Source organism: Electrophorus electricus, chromosome 8 (genome assembly GCF_041902795.1).
Source record: "Electrophorus electricus isolate QZ-2024a chromosome 8, ASM4190279v1, whole genome shotgun sequence".
NCBI lineage: Eukaryota > Metazoa > Chordata > Actinopteri > Gymnotiformes > Gymnotidae > Electrophorus > Electrophorus electricus.
Window position 1 is genome coordinate 3,975,301 of NC_137504.1, and position 20,645 is coordinate 3,995,945.

Below are 20,645 nucleotides of genomic sequence, written 5' to 3' on the forward strand. Positions count from 1 at the left end.
GGGAGGAGGAGGCCCGCTACGCGCATGCGCGGCATTTGACGGACAGGCGAGGACTCGCGACGGCAAGTCTGAAAGGACCGACTTAATAGACGCGTTTCGCTTTGGAGGCTTGGACGTCGTAGTATCGCCTACATTTTGTTGACAACATGCAATTTAAACGTTATACAGAAACACACGTAGTTGACATCCTTATGGTTCTTCATTAACCCTTAACGGAAATGTTGACTGTCTTAAATATTCAACAGTTAAAAATAAAACAAAAAGTAATAACAGGTCAGAATTTCTATTTACAATCTGCTAATATACACTATACTGACTATTACTTAACTCTAAGTAAAACAAATGTTGTCTACTAATTTAATTATGGTTAATAGGTAAATATTTATACCTTCCACATTTTCTGACAGGGAAAATGCTAAACAAAAAACAAACAAAAAAAAAACAGACAAACATAAATCTAGTAGTGCGGCATAAATTCTTCTGCGTTAATCCTGATCGCTTTTTGCCCTTGGGGATACGTTTTAACTTAATATGTGTGTCAAATGAAGTTTGGACGGCTGTGAAGGCGACAGGCCCCCTTCATCTTAGGAAGCGCGAGTGAAGCGGCGCTGCCGCTGCGCATGCGCAAGGCTCTCTCCCGTACCTCATCTCTGTGCTGCTTGTCTTAGCCTCCGGACCACGGCAAGCTAACCCTCCGTGGAGCCCCAGAAGAAAGTAATTTGGCGAAAAATATCTGTTTCCCTTTTTTAACGTGCCACGGGATGCCGAGGTTGTTGTCGCCGTGCGATGAACTTGCGGTTGCGCGTAGCTGTTTGCTAAAAATAAGCTAACCAGTGAACTGTGGGGACTAGCATTGTTTTTCCAACAAAGCGACGATACAAGAACAGACTCGACTCCGCTCGAATGTGAAGCGAATTAACGCTCACTTCTGCTCTCCGGGTTACCAGTTCATTCAAGTAGACTTGGGATTTTCTTGTGAGTTTATTTTAACACACAAACGTTAGCTAGTGTAGCCCGAATTTCAAAATATTTAAGCTTTGGTAGCCATTTGCTAGCAAGATGGCTAACTTAGCTAGTCGGCTAAAACCCGCCATGTTTTGATGGATGCTGCTAAGCTACGATGCTAAGCTAACGATGCTAATAACATTTTACTCCATTAAAAAGCATACGGTGCGTTGTTTTTTTTTAAATGCGCGATCACACACTTTCTCGGCTGTGGTCAGTGTTTTTGCTGTGTTTTTATGCGTTGTGTGTTAATATTTCAGTTGTTCGTGTAGCAGTGTAGCTAGGTTAAGCTAAGCTACTCCCCGCCGAGTCTAGCCTAGCTACGTTAGCTAACGCTAGCTGGGAGAAATCTCGGTTGTAAATATGTCTGCTACATGTGTAGGTCATGCTTTCTGGGGTGGTTAAGACTTGTTATTATTTTTTTTATATAGTTATACCGCTTTAACGTGACGTGCCGTCACCTTTACGTTTATTTTCCGCTCTAGGAATGAATGAAGCGAATCAGGCGGGAGGTGAACATTAGCTGGTTGGCTAGTCGAGAAGCTGTGTGCAGTCCCAGGTTGGGTGATTTAAGGCTCGCAGCTTGTGTGGCAGTTGCTGTCGATGCGAGTCAGCGTCTGTGCTGTGTGTTCACCTGTAGCACGTATTTGACAGTCGGAAAGATCCCTCATGAAACACTTTTGCGAGCATAGCTTAACGTGACAGGCACCTTTTTCCTTTCCGTTTTATGTGGCAATCTCACGTAGGATGGCTCACTAGCTAGCACCATGTTGCTGTCAGCATGCCTAAAAATCACACTAGCTGCTGTTTTATTGCAGATGTGCAAATAAAAGGACGTCTCCGAATACGTGCTTGTAAATGTTGGCTAGTTCAATTTTGTGTTGTAACCATGATTAGCTAGTGTTTTCTCTGTCTGTTTTACTTGAGATAGTTAGAAGCTTAGGTTCAAGGTGTTTAGACGTGTGTTGCTATTTTTATGCTTTTCTTATGTTTGTCCAAGAACCTTGAGAAACATGTTCAGTTAGGTATGAGGTTTGTTGCAGAGTGCATTGTAATGAATGTTAGGTGCTGTTTCATAAATGACTTGCCTCACCCAGATCATCATAAATGCTTGTATGAAGAACCATAATTTGTACAATTTGTTTGGTCTTTTTTCCCTAGAGGTTACAAGGTCAGGTTCTGCAATAGGATGTAGTCCCTCTTGAATGAGCGAAAAAGAGAGCGAGAAAACCAGAGAGAGCGTCTGTGGAAAAATTCCTCACCAGCATCAGCCGTGTGAAGAGCAGGCAAGAACCTGAAACTGCAGGTCTTCTGCTGAAACGAGATGTCGGATGTCACGTCGCCAACTCCAGAGCCTCCTCAGATCATTAACCCCCCACCTCCCGAGGTGACCAACCCTGCTAAACCTGGCCGCAAGACGAATCAGCTGCAGTACATGCAGAATGTAGTGGTCAAGACACTGTGGAGGCATCAGTTCGCTTGGCCTTTCTATCAGCCTGTTGATGCTGTCAAGCTCGGATTGCCAGTGAGTGTTAAAAGTAGCTCTTAACATTTGATTTGCATTGGATTTCAACATAACTGCATTTCGCAGTCTTTGACGTTTGTGCTCCAAAACTAGTCTTGTGGTTTTTCCCTGTCATAATAAATAATGCTTCCATGGAGAAGTAGTTCACTGTGTGATTTAGACTGGACTTGTTAAACTTAATAGCAGTTGTTTGCAGCTCTAGGGTGTTTATGACCAGTTTATACAACAGTTCTCCTGAGCTGTTGTGCTAATAGTAAGCTCTAATATTTATGCTGTTAAACATTCACACTCAGTGGTTTAAATATTGTTTCCATACTGGTCTCATTTTTAGGGGTACAAACATTAAGACTTTTATTTTAAGCATGATGTCTCTGTTTATTAGGACTATCACAAGATTATAAAAAATCCAATGGACATGGGTACTATCAAGAAAAGGCTGGAGAATGTGTATTACTGGAGTGCTAGCGAGTGCATGCAAGACTTCAACACAATGTTTACTAACTGTTACATCTACAACAAGGTGAGTCCCTTCAGTTCCATCCTAACATTCAGAAATGAGAATTTATCTGTGATATGTTGAGACAACCTGAGGCGCCATTCTCAGGTTTCGTGTTTGTGTGTTTTTTCCTGATCAATTAGCCAACAGATGACATTGTTTTGATGGCTCAAGCACTGGAGAAGATCTTCCTGCAGAAGGTGGCCTTGATGCCCCAGGAAGAGGTGGAGCTGCTGCCTCCTGCGCCTAAAGGCAAGGGCCGCAAACCTGGCCCAGGTACAAGGACAGTAGCTGCTGTCTGCTGGAGCTGTGCTCGTGCTGAAGCTATTCCAGTGCACCTGTTGCTTGCTAAACTAGATCTGGGTATTCTGTATGCCTGTAAATGCATATCAGTTAGTTTTAACCTTTATTCACAGATGTTTGCATGAACATTTATTTATAAGTGCGTTTCGGTGTTATAAATTATATTGAAAGCGTCTGGCCAACACCTGCCCGTTGGTCAATAGGGGGTCACTCACAAAAGAGGCAAGTAAAGCTTAATACAGTCAGACAGACAACTTCAGAGTTCAACAGTGGTGCAAGCTTTGCTGGATTACAATTTACAGTAAACTGTAAAACATATGGCTGCTTATTTATTACAACTATAAAGTAGGTAAAGGTGGTATAGCCGCATAGTGCTGGTCCCTGAAAACAATTTTGGATGTGGCCAAGTCTCCGTGCTCTATCGTTTGAACATAGACGTGTGTTCTGGTCTAAATGCAGGCCAGCAGGAGGGAGCGGTGTCTTCTGGCTCGCCACCCTCCACGTTCCCGGTTGCCACGCCACCAGGCTCTCAGACCACTGTCATCTCCTCCCCTGCGGTGCCCACCCTCACCCCCAGCACACCCTCTGTACAGAACACAACCGTCGCTCCCATCGTGCCCGGCATGCCGCCGTCGCAGCCCGTCGTCAAAGTAAGTCCCGACACCGAGAGTCCAGAACACGAGCACCCTCGCTCCAGCGGCGTGCGCGCGACAGTCCCTCACCCGCGTGTGCTTCCGTGCCTGTGTGTGCTGTCTTCTGTCTCCCAGAAGAAAGGGGTGAAGCGGAAAGCGGACACCACCACCCCCACTACCTCGGCCATCACCGCCAGCCGCAGCGAGTCCCCCACGGCTCTCTCCGAGGGCAAGCCGGCCAAGGTGGCGGCGCGGCGCGAGAGCACCGGTCGCCCCATCAAGCCCCCCAAGAAGGACCTGGAGGACGGCGAGGGGGGCCAGCACGGGGGCAAGCGTGGGCGCCTCTCCGACCACCTCAAGTACTGCGACACCATCCTCAAAGAAATGCTGTCCAAGAAGCACGCTGCCTACGCCTGGCCCTTCTACAAGCCCGTCGACGCAGAGGCCCTCGAGCTGCATGATTACCATGACATTATCAAACATCCCATGGACTTAAGTACAGTCAAAGTGCGTAGCCCACACGCTCCCTCACTGCAGACCTTCAGTGGCTTTTCAGTACCTACTTTTGCCGCAACGTATAGACTTTATTCCAGTGTAATTGACGAGATCTGATTTCAGGCGTTTCCATGTTAAGATTCAAGTTCAAGTGTCTGTGTTGCAGAAAAAGATGGACAATCGGGAATACCAGGATGCACAGAGCTTTGCCACAGACGTGCGATTAATGTTCTCAAATTGTTACAAGTACAACCCGCCTGATCATGAAGTCGTAGCCATGGCGCGAAAACTACAAGTAAGTCTTGTTCCTCCTCTTTGTTTACGGTGTTTTTGGGTTGTCGGGAGTATATTTCTCCTGTAAACATTGTCTCTCCGCGCAGGACGTGTTTGAAATGCGCTTTGCTAAGATGCCAGACGAGACGGCGGAGGTGAGCACGCCCGGCGGTGCGGGCGGGGCGGCCGTGGTCAGTAAGAGCACCGCCAGTAGCGAGAGCAGCGGTGACTCCTCCACCTCCGACAGCTCCGACTCAGAGGAGGAGAGGGCCACGCGGCTTGCTGAGTTGCAGGAACAGGTGGGTGCGGAACAGGTGGGTTTCAGAACAAGGTCCGACTACATAATCTCCACAGGCCCAGGCAGGGCCTCTGCTGCTGCTTCTTTGAGCCTTTTGTCTTTCCTACACACACACACAAACTTTTTACATTCTACTAAGTCATGTGATTGTATGGGTTATACATTTGTATGTATGCATGCTTATATGTACCAAGACATTTATTTTTCATTTCGGTGCTCCAATTATTCCAGCATTTTGCTGAGCTTCCACTTTTAATAGTGGCTTGTAGTGCTTCTGAAAAGTAGATATTGCCACTCTTTGCTTAGCAGTAAAGGGTTTTTTGAAAAGAGTGGGTTTTTGTTTTCCCTTGGAAATCTATCCAAAGAAGCTTTTGTTTTTCATTTGAGTTTCCTTTTGGCATCTTGGGGTTCTGTGCCAAAAGGCAAATTTCATTCTCTACCCAGTCTGTTTCCCTCTTTCGTTCTGTCATTTCACAATAAGAACTTAACATGCACTTTTCTCTTTGTATTTAAGATGTTTACTTGTTCAGTGTAGGTCTAATCCAAGATGTATAGTTGTTAAAAAAAAAAAAACACACACTGAAAGTCATTAAATGTCCATGTCATGTTTCACTTGTACAACGTGTTAAATTGGTGACACACAAAGTAGAATCAGTATGCCCACCTCTGATCCTGTAGTTCTACCACCTTACAGAGTTCAGTTCCAACCCTGAGCTTCCACACCTTACTGTTTACTAAGGACTTCAGTAGCATCTGAATGGAATTAAACTAAACCCTGCAGGGTGGTTGATCTCCAGTACCTTAGTTGGACTCTTGAGCTAGAGCATGCCCATTAACCACAGACAAATGCTTTAGGAAAACACATGTTCAGTGTTTGTTTACTAGTTTTGGCGTCACGTCCTCTCAGTGGCTGCTGTGGTGTTGTGGGCTTAGTCTGGCCAGATCACTGATCCCACCCCCCCCTCCCCCCTGCCTCTATCCCTAGCTGAAAGCCGTCCACGAACAGCTAGCAGCGCTCTCGCAGGCGCCTGTAAGTAAACCAAAGAAGAAAAAAGAGAAGAAAGATAAGGACAAGAAAAAGAAGGACAACAAGCACAGCAAAGCCAAGCCTGACGATGACAAGAAGGCCAAGACGGGGCAGGCCGCGAAGCAGGCCCAGCAGAAAAAGGGCCCGGCCAGGAAAGCCAACAGCACCGTCCCTGGCAACAGGTTCTCTCGCGCTGCTCCAACATTTCACACCACACAGCTTAGTCGCAGGAAATGATGGCGATCGTATCCGCCCGGTCCCCTCGTACCGTACCGCCACACGCACAGCACGCGCTTTCACGTGCCCTAGGCCTATGTGGGTAATACCCGTGGGAATGGTTTGGGTGGCGTGCTGATTTGTAATGGCCTCTGTACCACACCTCTGTAAGGCAACCAAAGAAGGGAGCCAGAGGGGGCCCAGGCTACGAGTCGGACGACGAGGACACGGCGCTGCCCATGACGTATGACGAGAAGCGACAGCTGAGCCTGGACATCAACCGCCTGCCCGGGGAGAAGCTGGGCCGCGTCGTGCACATCATCCAGTCCCGGGAGCCCTCGCTGCGCGACTCCAATCCCGACGAGATTGAGATCGACTTTGAGACACTCAAACCCTCCACGTTGCGCGAGCTGGAGCGATACGTCAAGTCCTGTTTACAGAAGAAACAGAGGAAACCTTTACGTAAGTCCACCTTGTTTCTGTTTCACGCAGAAAAACCCTGCTGCAGTAGCAGCGCAAAGGCAGCAACCAGAAGCCTGGCATCAGTGGGAGAATTCCTGCTTGTGCTCACGTGCCCTACTGACTACTACTTAACCATGATGCGTGGTGATGAGACAAGGAGGGGTGTGTGTGTGTGTGTGTGTGTGTGTGTGTGTGTGTGTGTGTGTGTGTGTGTGTGTGTGTGTGTGTGTGTGTGTGTGTGTGTGTGTGTGTGTGTGTGTGTGTGTGTGTGTGTGTGCGTGCGTGCGTGCGTGCGTGCGTGCGCGTACGTGTGTATGTAGAGCACAGTGAAATGGTCAGGGTGCAGCCTTTTTACCCGTTTTCAAGAGACGAAATTAATTACTGCTGGCTGAGTGTCTGTAGAAGCGCCGTTACATAAATTCTACATTCCAGCTGCATGTTTTTCTCTATGCAGAAGAGTTTAGTTTTCCTAAATTGGAAGCAGGCTAACAACAGGTTCTGGATGTTGTCAGTAGAGGGTGCTGCTGGTCGGTGCTTAGGGTATGTAGTAATGCATGGATAAAGTCCCAGTCCCAGTTTCCTTTAAGACCCAATCTTAACCTTTTTAGAGAATCCCTACAGACTTGATTCCCTGTCCTGTTGTAGCTTATACTGCACAGGCCAGGTTTCAGTCCCTTTCTAAGTTAAGGCATGTTGAGTCTTTGCATGTTTAAGATTGTGAAAGCCGCCAGACTAGATAAAGCTAGAACAGCGACGCTTCTCCCACTATTCAAGTTCCCTACAACACTTATTTTGCTGATATGTTGAGAAAATTGAATTTTTACATTTTTTTTGACCCCTCCGAATCTGCATTTGAATATAACAACACGCAGCGATTAAAACCCGAACACAAAATAGCAACAACCCCTAGCATGGACTGTTGAATTTCTTTCCTATGAAAACTGAATTGAAAGCACTGTCCTCCGTGTGTTGCGTGTTCCTCCCACAGAGAAGGGCGGACCCGGGCAGGGCTCGGGGCCCTCGCGCCTCAGCGGCTCCAGCAGTTCCTCGGACTCAGGCAGCAGCAGTTCCAGTGGCTCCACCTCAGACAGCAGCGACTCCGACTGACCCCCCCACCCCCGGCCCCTTATCTACATTTTTACTTTTCTTTTCTGTTTCTGTTGTGTTTGTTTTTTTTTTTTTTTAATGTTGTTGTATGCAGTCATGGTTGTTTCTCTGAGACTTTTTTATAAGAAAGAAAAAAGAAACAATGAAAAATGCATCATGTCAGAACATGAAAGGGTTTTTTATTTTTGGGGTTTTTGGGTTTTTGTTTTTTTGTTTGTTTTTGGTTTTTTTTTGTTTTTGGTTGGTTGGTTGTTTTGTTTTTTTTTTGGAAAATACCATTATGGGGGGAAAAATGGGGGAAATTTAAATTAATAGATCATTTATTTCCACTGACTCTGAAAAGGATGTCCAGATCAACCAAACTAGAACTATGAACAAAGAAAAATTTCTTCTTTTTTTTAAAAAGCATACATGGAAAGAGAGACAACAGAATTGTCCTGACCCAACGCTGTTTGTAACTGGGCTGGCATTACAAAGCAACCAGTGGTGTGTCTGCAAGAAAGCGATGACAGAAGCTCACAGAACTTTTGCCTTGTTATCTTCCGCGCCTCTTGACCCCGTCGACAACTCTTTCCCTGCAGGCTATGTTGTATTTATTTTTATTTTATTCTCTTTATATTGTGCCTCCCCCCACACCAGTCTTTGTGCCATCAGTGGATTTATGTTTTTAACATTTTCTGTTAGTTTTGTTTGTTTCCTTTTGAACTGCTAGATGGAGCTGTATTTTATGTTTATAAAAGTCAGTCGTGTGTGTGTGTGTGTGTGTGTGTGTGTGTGTGTGTGTGTGTGTGTGTGTGTGTGTGTGTGTGTGTGTTCATGTTCATGTTCATGTAAGGCTCAGTCATCTAGTAAACCATCTGCTACTGCTAAATATCACAAGCTCTCCTATAGCAGAGATCTGGTTTGCTTCAGAGTTTGATTTGCAGAGTGGTTTTTACATACCCAGCATATTGCATTTTTGGGAATGGCTCCACAAGAAGGGTGTGAAACGGAAACATCAGTCAAAAGTTCAGAGCATTAAAAAGCAACGTCTTCCTTCTTTGCTACACCATCTTCAGAAGTGAATGTATACAACCTTGGGAAAAACTCCACCCTTGATGCTGGCAGATGTCCCGGTCACTATAGGCATCCTCAGCTGGACGCAGCAGTGACGTGTCTGTCCATTCCCGTTCAGGAGCATCAGGCCACAGTCTGCCGTTTGCTTCAAAATCATGACTGCTGTTTTGTAGAATAGAACTTGGGACACTCGATGTTTGCTCTGTTTGGGATGATGATGATCGATGAATCACAAAGTCTTCCTCAAGTCATGCTCGTGCAAAATTGAGTTCTGAATGTAAAACGAGCAGGTTTCACATTTCAAGTCTACTTTTTTAAAACGAGTGAGTGAACACGTAGAGCCCTAGTACATGCCCCACACCCCGCCACACTGCCTATACAGTAGGTGATGTTCCCTCTTGGTTTATTGGTTTTAAATGGAGTATATCATTTGATAAATTAAATGTTAATTGGTTTATGCTGTCCTCTTGTACATTTTCGCTTTCAAGATGCAGTATGCCTTAATTTTCTTCAGAGAACCAAATTCAGGAGGGTTGTTAACCTACACTAATTAAAACACTAATAGATGAAGTGTGTAATGACTCAGAGAAACCGTTTCAGAAACCCCATCTCTGAGTTCTGTCTAATTTGGGCGTTATTAGTGGCAAACACCCCCCCCCCCCCCAGCGCCTTACCTTTTCCTTTCTATAATTTTCTGAAACCAGTTTCCATTGAGCCCTATTGGGTTTACCAGATACCAGAGTGATATCTTTTAGAAACAGACTAAAAACAATATATATATAAATATATGGAATTATATATACATCTTCTAGTTCATTTTTAGGCCCTGGTTAAAAAAAAATATAACTCCTTTTTATATTTTGGAAAACAAATGTTTACTTTTTATCTTTGACATGCATGCCAGTTTATTGTATCTTTGCTATACTTTTTTTGAGCCGTTTATAGTTTATCTTCCTGTAAATGTCAAGTCTTTGGAACAAATCCAACAACAAAATTTAGGCTCCAGTGTCTGTAGATTTAGGCTTGTTGACTCACGTGGGCCAGCGGGCAGGGCTGTGTGGAGAGAGGCTAACATTTGATGTAATCGCCTACCTGGGATGTCTTTTATGCCAGGTAAATTCTGTTTTTCATAAAATAAATGCCATAAATACCCATGCAGTGTGCCTTTATTTTCTGCTCTTTGATCTGTAATGCCTCTCTACCATTTGCTTCCTTGCTGAATATCTGGTCCATTTATCTTAGGGTTGTCCAGTTCCACAGGACACTATTGCATGCGCATAACGACCGCTTTATAGACTTACGTTATGTTGTGAAAGGTTACAGCAGTACAGGCTGTTCGGTTTATCAGTGTCCTTGACATGAAGTTATAATGTAACTTATCCACTTGATTACTGATCATTTTATCTAAATATCATCCCAGAGATTGTTCACTATCACTAACTGCTGATGAGTGGATCTGAACTTCAGGGCTGTTAACAGTAAGAATGAATCGGCTTTTGTTTTGCCTCCTACAGAGGTGCTGTGGCATCTGAAATGTGCTAACAATGTGCATGCTGACCCTCCTAGAGTACTGTTTGTCCTAAAGAGATTTATGTTTATGTTGCACCAGAAAGTGCACTGTTCTCTCTGAGGTTGTTGGCTAAAATTATCATGTATACACTTTGTACCAAACAAGTTGGCATGTACACATCACACGCCATTTTCAAAGGCACAGATTAAGCCTAATCCTAGACTAAAAAGAATGTCCAATTACGATTAATATTGGCACTGCAATTTAGCCCAGCATTTGCCTTAATCCTTGCACGGAGGTGTACGTCTAATGCCGTTTTAAGAATCTTATCAGACAAACACTAGGTGGCGGTAATGCGCTATTTTTGATGGCTGGCTCACGACAAAAGCATCTCAATTACATATTACGAAATCACCAGTGAGACTTCTCAGCCTTTCAGTCCATTGCCTATAAAATGTAACATGTTGAATATGAAGTTCAATGGATCCAGATTACCTGTGGAAAGGTAATCGTAAAGGTAACGGGAATTCTATAAATGAAGACTGTGTAAGAAGATTAAGGGAAAGACGGATTTGGGCGCCATGCGTTACCATTTGGCACGCCATGGTCCCCGTGCTTGCGCACTCAGTGCCATGCATAGTTTGCTCTCGAAGGCTCATAGGATCGCGTGGATGTCCCTTCGCTGCAGCACATGAAAACACCTAGGAGCGGTTATTTCGGGGTGATGGATCAGTGACCCAACTTCCGTGACAAGTCATCACGCTGGAAGCTGAAAGTCATTGTTCATTTCAAATGCACTAAGCAAATGCAGTCCAAGAGGCTATTGTGCAGTGGGCGATTCGTCTGCTCTGGCTGAATATGCTTCTGTTATGCAAATGTTGCAGTGTAGTTTGAACGGTTTCCTGGCGGGTCACGGCGCCGTGTTGCTGCGCCGATGAGTTCGTATGCTGTATAACGGGATTACACGGTTAACCAACTCGCATATTGGTTATTTCCGTAAGAGTGATGCGTAATTGTTCGCTCTACGCGGGGCTGTAAGCAAAAACTGTTGTTGCAGTAACCGAGGCTCTGCAAACTGCAAAAGCAAGCACACGTTTAGGCCACAATAAGTGGGTGATTATCGAAGTAATTCATGAATACCTATTACCAAGCGCCGGGCGTTTAAACATCACGTTTCGATGTGGTATTCAGCGTTTTATATCTTCCGAACAGTCGTTAGATGCAGAAACTTCGGGGTCACCGACCTTCTCGCACGCGGACGCGCGCGACCGGAACCCAGATGCTGTCTCGCCGCCCTTTCTCTTTGCCTCGCGCGTGCACGCGCTCCCGCACAGCCCTATGGCTCTGAGCGGAGTCGAGGACTCAGAACACCCGAGACGGCGAACGGGAAAACGCCAGAAAGGATTTTTTTAAAAAGGACATCTGAGCTGGGAAATCGTCGCAGGTCCACGCGTTAACGGCGATTCTCCAACTCGAAACATCCCCCTTTTGTCTTTGCAAAGAAAGAAACTGCAAACTACATTTTCTTTTCTTTTTTTGCAGGACTTGATTCTTTTTGAGTTTCTACGTTAACGGATACGTTATAGCGTGGCCGTGGATCGCTTAGTTTGTCGAAAGGATACGTTGTCACACTGTAGGTGGGAAGTTTGCGAAACAACTTTGTCCGAGCTGTCGGATGCGGCTTTGCCGTCTTTGCGGAGTTGCTTTAATTGCTGTGTGTGTAAAGGAGTGTGCGATCGGGCTGAAGGAATACAGCGCAGAAGACAGCGCATGAACTCGCTCCTTCGCCTCTTGGTATTGGAGTGAGAGAACGCGCCGACATCGTGCGTAAAAACTGGTCAGCGGTGTTTTTTCCAGTGGTTTTCCAAGGCGAATATTTATCTCGGAACATAGCCGGAGACTGCTGGATTCACGATGAAGAAAAGAAAAGTGCAGTGATTCACGGGAGAAAATTCAAAAGCTTGTTGAGCAGACCTTTCGGCATAAGTTCTGACTTCGTACTCTCCGTATTCATGATTTATCTCGATGTATCCACAGCACTTGCAGAAAAGAGCATTCTTTTGAACTGTGTATAACTGTTTTTGCGCTAAGATACAGAGGCATTAACCGACTCTCCCGAAAGCAGGAATTGAACTGGATTTGTTGCGAAACCTGTTTGAACATTTTTGGCTTCGAGGTCGGTCCTCGTCCCGTGGACTGCATCAAGCCCGTTTGGAACGCCAGCGTCTTGTCGGCATTGCCGGACAGAGCTCCGCGGTTCCTCGGCTGCACCGTCGCCGACATGGAGGAGTGGAGACAGTGCGGTCGCTGGTTAATAGACTGCAAGGTTTTGCCGCAGAACCACCGGGTCGTCTGGCCTTCGGCGGTCGTGTTCGACTTGGCTCAGGCGCTTCGGGATGGTGTCCTCTTGTGCCAAATGCTTCACAATCTATCCCCGGGATCCGTGGACTTAAAGCAAATCAACTTCAGGCCTCAGATGTCCCAGGTAACTCGCGGCAGTAAACGTCAAAGCCGTTGACGCGTTTTGGACTGGGTGGGCTTGCTGTGTATTTGGAAGTTGGAGTTTGTGCACTCGGTAAATCCGTTCCACGCAGTCTCTTCTCTCCCTCCAAGTGATCATGGGCTGCGCGGAACGCCACCGTCTCATCAAGTCTAAGTCTACCGAGAATATACCGAGTAGTTTGTTTGTTTGTTTGTTTGTTTGTTTGTTTTTTAGAGACGTAAAACATAAAATGAATATCTTTGTTCGGCGTTTCTGTGTTGTGATGAGATCTGTTAGTTAGTTCTCTGCGCAGTATAGACTATGAAAGAGGCCTGAGTTGATTTTCCTCTTTTATACACACACCAGCTTGTCTGTTGCAGTACAGCGGGGTCAAGAGGATGTGCATGCTTTCCAGGATGTGGTCTGTGACTTGCAGGATACGGGGCTGCTCACCTGCTCGGCTCTGTGCCTTTGTGATCCACCCGCGTAGTAAAAGCCAAACTTTGAACTCCTAGTGCATTGTGACGTGTTTTGCTCAGCTGCGTGTGTGCTGCATGGGCTTGGGGTTTCTCCTGTCCGGGGGGGGGGGGGGCGTTCTGGGGCGAGGCACAGGAGGAACGATGATGGTGATAATGGGAGGCTTTCGTTCAGTTAGCACAAAACAGGAAAAGCTTGCTGTGAACTGTTGATTGGAATGTCAGGAATCTTTTGTGAAGGAATCCCAAGGGGCAAATATTTCCAGTATCTCATACTTCTAATGTGTGTGTGTGTGTGTGTGTGTGTGTGTGTGTGTGTGTGTGTGTGTGTGCGCGCGCATGTGTACGTGTGCAAGAACACAAGTGCATTGCTGTTTCCATTTTTGTCCTTTTGTGGTGGCTGTGCTTTCCACATCTTAGCTTAGCCTCAGAATCAACATGACTTATCAAATGAATGCTCTCAAGGTGACAAGAACCTTTGCTCATGTGCACCGATCAGCCTGTACTCTTCTGTGAGCTCTGTGCCCGACAACTTCTCCTTTTGCGTTGCTTTTGTGTTTTTCGGACCCGTGTGGCAGTTGATACCGGACTCCATACATCGTGCTCCATTTGACTCTGCGATCTCACCTGTGGAGTCGTGCACCCGCCACATCCCGGGGGGGATCGCCGGAACCTTTTGATCCAGACCACTGTCTTCCCAGGCCGAAGGAGCTCACCTGCTTTTCTCCTGTGACAAATTGGGTGAAGGGGAGAACTGGCAGCAGAATGGAGGCAGTGATTTATAAGCCCAAAAGGTCACGGTGTACTTTGATACACAGTAGTCACTAATTTATAGCCTCCATTAAATCAGGGCCCAGTGATTACATGGCAGGTCCAAGGGGGAAGGCTACTGACACTGGAGCCAGTGATCTCCACGCTTTGCATTCCCTGACTAATCTACGCTGACCTATCGCCTGAACTGGTTTTCCTCCGTTCATAGTCTGTTTGGCGACTACAGCTTCCAGTTCCGGCACTTGCTGAACCAGTATCTCCAGTGAGATTCCGTTCCGAGGTGATTTGTGTGTTGCCAGCGATCGAAGCACAGCGATAATGGTCCCAGCATTAACTCCACACCTATAACGTTTATGGTGATCCCACTGGAAGCTGATGAATGCTGGAAGCTTTAACTCTGCACACTTCATGCGGTCAAACTGGCTCCAAACAGCGGCAGCAGGACGGAAGGGCCTGCCTGTAATGAATAAGGCGAGTCTTACTGGGCTGCGCCTCCGTCCACTGAGCCTATTGTTGATGAGATGGGAGATAACCCACAAGTCTTGGCGCGGGCTGGCGGCAGAGCAGGCGGAGACCTCGTACTGTTGGTGTCAGTCACGTGGAGAAACAGAGAGGTGGTTTTCATCTTTCTTGTGATAATGAGGTTTGAGGTCACCAACCCGTGAATGTTGTCTTTGTCCAGAATGTACCAAGAATTGTGTGTGTGTTTGGTTAGTCTCTGTCTGTCTCTTCTGTCTGCATTTACGAAGAAACACACTTTCCTCATGTTTTACTTGTTCGCAAGGCAGATTTTAAAGGCAACACCATCCACGCTTGTTGATTGTTGTGTGTTTCTTGTGAAAGGCTTAGATGGTATTGATTTCTCGGGGGGGGGTTTAACATCCTGAGGGTAGGCTGGAGAGAGGATGGGAAAGGCCACAAGGCTCTGTAGGCAGCGCTGGGTGTTTCGAGGAGCTGTTTTGAGCTCTGGATGGTATAGCCTGGTATTTTCACCGTACCGGAGCGTGGGGGGCGATCAGAGGCCTCTCCCTCGGGCTCGTTGTCTGATGGAGACAGCTCTGTGATTTGCTTTTCAACCCTTGTGTGCGTTGTTCTAATTTTTGGTGTTTTTTTTTGTTTTTTTTTGTTTTTTGCCTCTCATGTACCTCTGATAGAAAAGTAGTAGCAAGTGCCTCTGGGTGTGATTCAAGCAGCTACAGTAACCGTGTGTGCGCTTTTGCGTGCGCGTGTGTCTGTACACGCAGGTATCTGGTACCTTTTGTTTAGACTCCATCGCCACTGGCTGAGCCCTGGGGATGGCTGCTCTCTCTCTCTCTCTCTCTCTCTCCCTCTCCTCTCCCAGCGGGGTCTGCTCCCCTCGCTCTGCTGGGCTGCTGGGAGCGTGCTGCGCTAGCTTGTGCCTCTTGCGAAGGGTAGCTATACATCCGTGGGCGCTAATTGACCCACAGGGTGTGCGGAGGAAGGCTGATTGTTTAGCATTATGCTTCTGTACCCCCCCCCCCTTTGCTTTTTACAACCGCATGTGTCATGCTTGACTTTATGTTCTGGAGACTGATGTGATCAAAACAGTCATTCCCGTCACGGCAAGAATAGGTTTTGTTTTACAAAGAGTCTATTCAGATTTTTCTGTCTTTATCAAAGGCCTTCTCTGCTGAATCTCTCTCTCTCTCTCTCTCCCCCTCTCTCTCTCTCTCTCTCTCTCTCTCTCTCTCTCTCTGTCCTCAGCGTCTTATTCGCCATATTCTTTCCAAGTTCCTTTGTTTGCTGAGTAATCCCCCTGACCTCACTTCCTGGCTCCTGCATCAGTCGAGCTCCTCCGGCTTTGGAGCCGAGTTGCATGTGGGTCTTTGTGAGCTCTTCTCGATGGGCTGTGGCCAGGAACACACTCGCACGTACCGCTCCCCCATTAAACATTTATACACGAGACAGAACGCATCGTAGCTAGTTCCACTTTCCTTAAGTAAGGAGAAATGTGTGGCAGGACTGTGGTTATATAATGGTGAATGCTATGACTATAGTTATGGGTTGATTGTTTGCCATACATTATTAGGATTTATTTTGTCAAAATGATGAAATGGAAGCCATCAGATGTACAAGATGTTTCAGAATGTGTACCCTAATTTAATGTACCCTAAACACTCTTGTCTACTGTTCTTAAACTATGCAAACCAGTGTGTACGCTGGTAAACTCTGTACACTGACTTGAGAATGACTCAATATACTGTCTGCTAGTGGCTATACTGTCTGCTGCTGTCTCTTACTGTCTGCTAGTGGATTTGGGATGAAGCGTCTTCATCAGTGCTTGAGTTAACGTGCCTTCCTGAGCACTCTCAACTCCGGATTGCCGTGTGTGGAGGGGTGGCTGTAATCTGGAGGCAGTTGCTATGTCCCTTTGGGGTAACTTTAATCTAGCCATTCTGGATATTTTGGTAACCTTTGACCTGTGACGGCTGGGTGTAAGTGGTCTTCATCTCTAGTTCTTGTTAGGGCAACTTCCTGGGTCGTGTCATGTCTGAATGATTTAGTGGGTGGCTCCTGAGCTCTTTTTTGAGGTGTGACACATTTGGTGCTGATTTAGATGATGGCAGTGCTTTCTTCTCTCCCCATGAGACACCTTTATAAGGCAGTTTGAGTCATCTGGAATGGTTCTTCATCCATTCACTGCTTGCTTTTCTTTCTGGTATTTAGTATTTTGCTGCTTCCTTGTCCTCTAGGGCTTGGAGGCTTGACTGGCCAGAAATCAGATTCCCATCGTGTTTGGCCCAAATTTGTCATTGGTGATTGGCTCTCGGTATTGACTAAATATTTCAGCCAATCAATAGAGCAAATTTTGTGAGCCAAACTTCACTATGTGCACTGAAAGGAAACATGATCATTCTGGGAATGAATTTATTTATTTATTTATTTATTTATTTATTTATTTATTTTTTACAATATCTGGCACATATCAAACCAAAGCTACATAACATTCTAAATTATTTAAGGAACATAGCTTTTAAATGATGTAAAGTATAGCGTTCAGCCGTCAACATTTTGTTAATAAGTTACTGCTTGTTAATAAGTTAACTTGTTTGGAGTATTTGCTTTGGCGGGTTCATCCCTTTCCACCGTCAACGACGGTAAGAAGCAATGATCCCACGTTAATTAGCTATGGCACAGAACTACTATACAAAATGCCCTGAAGGATCTCTCATACAGAAGCGTCGACACTACACAGCTTGTATCTGAACTGAAATAACCCAGTGGCACTGCTTTACAATTCTAGAAATGTGCTGTGTTGCATTTTGCTGTGACATGTTACCCTCGCGAGCCTTCCACATGTGGGGCTCTTGCTTATGTGATGCCGAAGCTACAGAAGCTGCACCTCAGCCATAATGTCTTCCTGCATCTCTTCTTTTTTTAACGCGGCAGGAGCTTTGCACGGCGGCTGTAAAGCGTTCATGTGCGCAGGTGATTGGTTTTTGTCGTGTTATTTTATATCCACTTTCTTATATGCAGTTAAATGCACAATTGGCCGCATCGGTTGTAATAGTAGTCATTGCTCTTGATGGCTCAGAAAATGGTGCTCTGGGCAAGAATAGATAATGGGGGGAGCCGTCGGTGCTCCGTTCTGCCTGCGTCTCTGTCTCACTCCTCCGCTGGCAGACGGAGAATCCCGATTGCAAAATGCCACCGCATTACTTTCTTCGCTTTTATGTCTACTGCCGACCGCCGAGCTGCCCTCCGGACTGCGATTGCCGTCACGCTCAGATGCTTTCCCGGGCCCGGCTTTGAGGGAGCCGACGATTTAGTAGGAAAATGGCCTCGGAACGAGGAGAAAGCAACACGAGGAGCTTATGTTTGTAAATGAAGCTCCATCTGCACACACTTCGGCGTGGCATGTTAACGCGGATGGGCCGGCGAATGAGACACGACCCTTTTTTAGGGCGTGCTTAGGCATGCGCCGCCGTGCGCAGCCTGCAGGAGCCGGCAGGAGCCTGGCGTGCGCGGAGTGGCACGAGCAGATGGCCGTGTCTCCCTGGACAAGTTCCTCCTCCTCTTCTCTCCCCTGCCCTCCAACTCCTGGTGTTTTTGATGTTTTCACACATCATTGCAATTTGTGTCTTTTTGAAGGTTGCTTTGGGGGGTTTTTTTTTGCTTTGAAAAACCGCGTGTTGTGGTTGTGGCACGCGCGTCAGTGTGGGCGTGTGGAAGTGTCTTAACGCTGCCTGGTGAAGAAGGAGATAACAACATCAGGACAACACAGCAAGGAGGAGCGGTTCCCTAGTACTTCCTAAACATGCGTCTTCTAACCAGTGTCCCGCTGTGGTGGAAATAAGTTTTCCCCCCCATCTCCGCATATGAGCGACAGAGCTACGATCGTCTGTGATGCGGTTCTTTAGTGCACATGGTTCGCTCCATTTGCTGGAATTTCCCAGCAACACAATACCAGCCAATATCCCATTACGGAGCGGTATTGATCTCCTCTCATAATTGGCTATGGCAAGGAAGGGGACAGGTAGGGTTGCACCATTGGAGACAGTCCTGCAAAACACCACGGCCTATCGATGCTCTGGTTGGGGGACATGTCTGTTAATCATGCAAACACGACGGAGCAACAGAGGACCGTTTCCTCCTCTTATCTTTGTCTGCTCGAGCCTAGCTGCTTGATTTGTGACTTGTTTTAAAACTGGTTTCAAACAGCCCTCGCATTGTACTCTCCTTTTCAGCCCAGCATCCAAAAAATATTTAAAGGGCAATCCCAAGATATGTTTACCCATACGTGTCTTCACAAATTCTAAAAAGCCAGTTTCAAGGATTTTAGAGTAGAGATTTTCTAGTCACATTCAAATCTATTGCAAGAATGAACTTGTCTGTGGGCAGCCTATGTAGCACATTTTATTCAGAGCTCTTCCCAGCAAACCCTTTTCTAGTGTGTTCAACATTGCCTTGCTGACAGTGGTATTGCTAGCAAAGTACCATCATTGTAATCTAGAGCTGCTATCAACAGTTTCAGCTTGCTTTATTTCATACTCTGGTTCTCTTTTTTAAATTTTTGCTTTTTTCTAAAAAACTTCAGCTTTGTCATGTGCCTTTGCGTTGTCCAGGCGCAGAGGAGCCTGAATGGGGCTTCTTTTAAAAGGGGGTCGCTGTCATCGTTACCGGCACAGTGTTCCGTATGGAAATGCAGCACGATTTCCATCTCTCTTCCCTGCTCCCCCCAGCGTCATTTGTCCAACGGTAGGCAAATGCGCGCAGGTGGCGAGGGCGCAGAGTGCCGTTAGCACCGGGCGAGATGCAAACCAGCCAATTGCGCGCCGCCTTGCACTCTGAGCACATTTGAATCGCTTTGAATGCAGCAAGGCTGAAGGATTTTTTTATTTTTTTTAATTTGACTAATGCGAGATAACTTTTGAAACCATGTTACGGATCATTTTATCTGATGACTTTTGGGATTAAGTATGGCAAGTGGCATGGTTTTTCTCGCATGGGCCGATTCTTTTTCACGCTTTGTTCGACTTCTCTGACGTTTGCAACTGATAATAATGTTACAGCATGCTAATCTAATGTTCTACCAAGTAAATTATTACTTTTAGTGTATAATTCTTAACAGAGTTCATACATTAAGTCACTTTAGATATTGTTGAGCATCGTTTTTCTGTCCTCCTCTACCGGGACCATTTACTTTCCTCAGAAAGAAAAGCTCATGTTGACTGGCACTAGCTGATCTGCAGAACTCTGTGTTGTGATGAATGAGCTACTTACCTAGTCCTGTTCAGTGCTGTATGGCTCAACTCATTTCACTTGCAAATTAGATTCCCTGTAGACAAACGCAGATTAATTTGAACCACCCACCATAATTGGAAGAAACACGGCACAGTCATAGGTCTTCTGCTACCTGAGATTGGATGTCCTCAGGACCCACTAGGTGTCCATTCCCCGCCCCATGTGTGGAGACAAACCAACAAAAAAAATCAAGTTTTACAAAAGTTTTCCAAACACACTTTTGTTCCATTAAAGGGCTCTTGTCTCCAGTCTTGATGGATGGTGTCTGTGAAAGCAATATCCTGGGTGCGTGTTGAAGCTGAGAGTCCAGAAGGTTTGGCTACAGAGCAGCTTTTCCCATTATAGTTGGGACGAAGTTTGAAAACGTGCCGGCAGAAAAACCTTGAGCGTGATGAAGGTGGCGGTGTGTGGGGATCATGGGCGAAAACAATCGGGCTAGGGCAAGAAAGCGGTTCGGGTCAGAGACGTGAGAGAGGGCAGAGGGTGGGGCCCTGACCGAGAGCGAGGTCTTAGAGACTGCCTGAGGTGGAGTGGGGCCGCGCCCCGGCCACCTTTCCTCGGTCGTGTACTCTCCGTTAGAGAAGAGGAGCCTGGAAACATGTTGGGATGCGGGCGCAGCAGATGGCTGTAGCTAGCGGGGAGGGGTCTGCTGGCCTTCTGGCTCTTCCCTGTGCTAGGCCAAGGAGAGCCGTGCCGAGGTGCCGTAGCCCAGCCGGACAACGAGGAACATCTGGAAGAATAGAGG

At 46.4% G+C, this 20,645-nt stretch overlaps 2 protein-coding genes across 16 annotated transcripts in view; both read left to right on the forward strand.

Annotated features, from left to right (window-relative positions):
- Window positions 1-587: 587 nt before the first annotated feature.
- On the forward strand, window positions 588-10,047 carry brd3a (bromodomain containing 3a). Of its 6 annotated transcripts, none has more exons than XM_027004198.3 (11): window positions 588-714; window positions 2,167-2,530; window positions 2,913-3,050; window positions 3,170-3,302; window positions 3,789-3,979; window positions 4,097-4,468; window positions 4,623-4,751; window positions 4,837-5,043; window positions 6,013-6,236; window positions 6,443-6,732; window positions 7,721-10,047. In XM_027004198.3, exons 2-11 carry the CDS (start codon window positions 2,330-2,332, stop codon window positions 7,837-7,839), a joined length of 2,004 nt encoding a protein of 667 aa, XP_026859999.2. In that variant the 5' UTR covers window positions 588-714; window positions 2,167-2,329; the 3' UTR covers window positions 7,840-10,047. The 6 variants fall into 6 exon arrangements, with proteins under 6 accessions (XP_026859999.2, XP_026860002.2, XP_035383510.1 ...); XM_027004201.3 differs by having other exon boundaries at window positions 638-975; window positions 4,837-5,028; XM_035527617.2 differs by having other exon boundaries at window positions 638-975; window positions 3,170-3,278.
- A 2,367-nt stretch (window positions 10,048-12,414) lies between these two features.
- vav2 (vav 2 guanine nucleotide exchange factor) overlaps window positions 12,415-20,645 on the forward strand; it is a 112,735-nt gene continuing 104,504 nt past the window's right edge. For 9 of the 10 annotated variants that reach the window (XM_027004192.3, XM_027004195.3, XM_081719054.1 and 6 more), the window contains exon 1: window positions 12,545-12,890. In XM_027004192.3, the coding sequence (XP_026859993.2) occupies window positions 12,687-12,890 (204 nt within the window). In that variant the 5' untranslated portion in view covers window positions 12,545-12,686. Of the gene's footprint in view, window positions 12,891-20,645 lie in introns of all 10 variants that reach the window. The other variant, XM_027004191.3, reaches the window with a different exon arrangement.

Bases quoted from the DNA above. Each gene is read 5' to 3' on its own strand.
- brd3a (XM_027004198.3), top strand. From the start codon at position 2,330: ATGTCGGATGTCACGTCGCCAACTCCAGAGCCTCCTCAGATCATTAAC. The intron at 4,469-4,622 runs GTGCGTAGCCCA...TCTGTGTTGCAG, and splicing joins TGGACTTAAGTACAGTCAAA to AAAAAGATGGACAATCGGGA. The intron at 5,044-6,012 runs GTGGGTTTCAGA...CTCTATCCCTAG, and splicing joins AACAGGTGGGTGCGGAACAG to CTGAAAGCCGTCCACGAACA.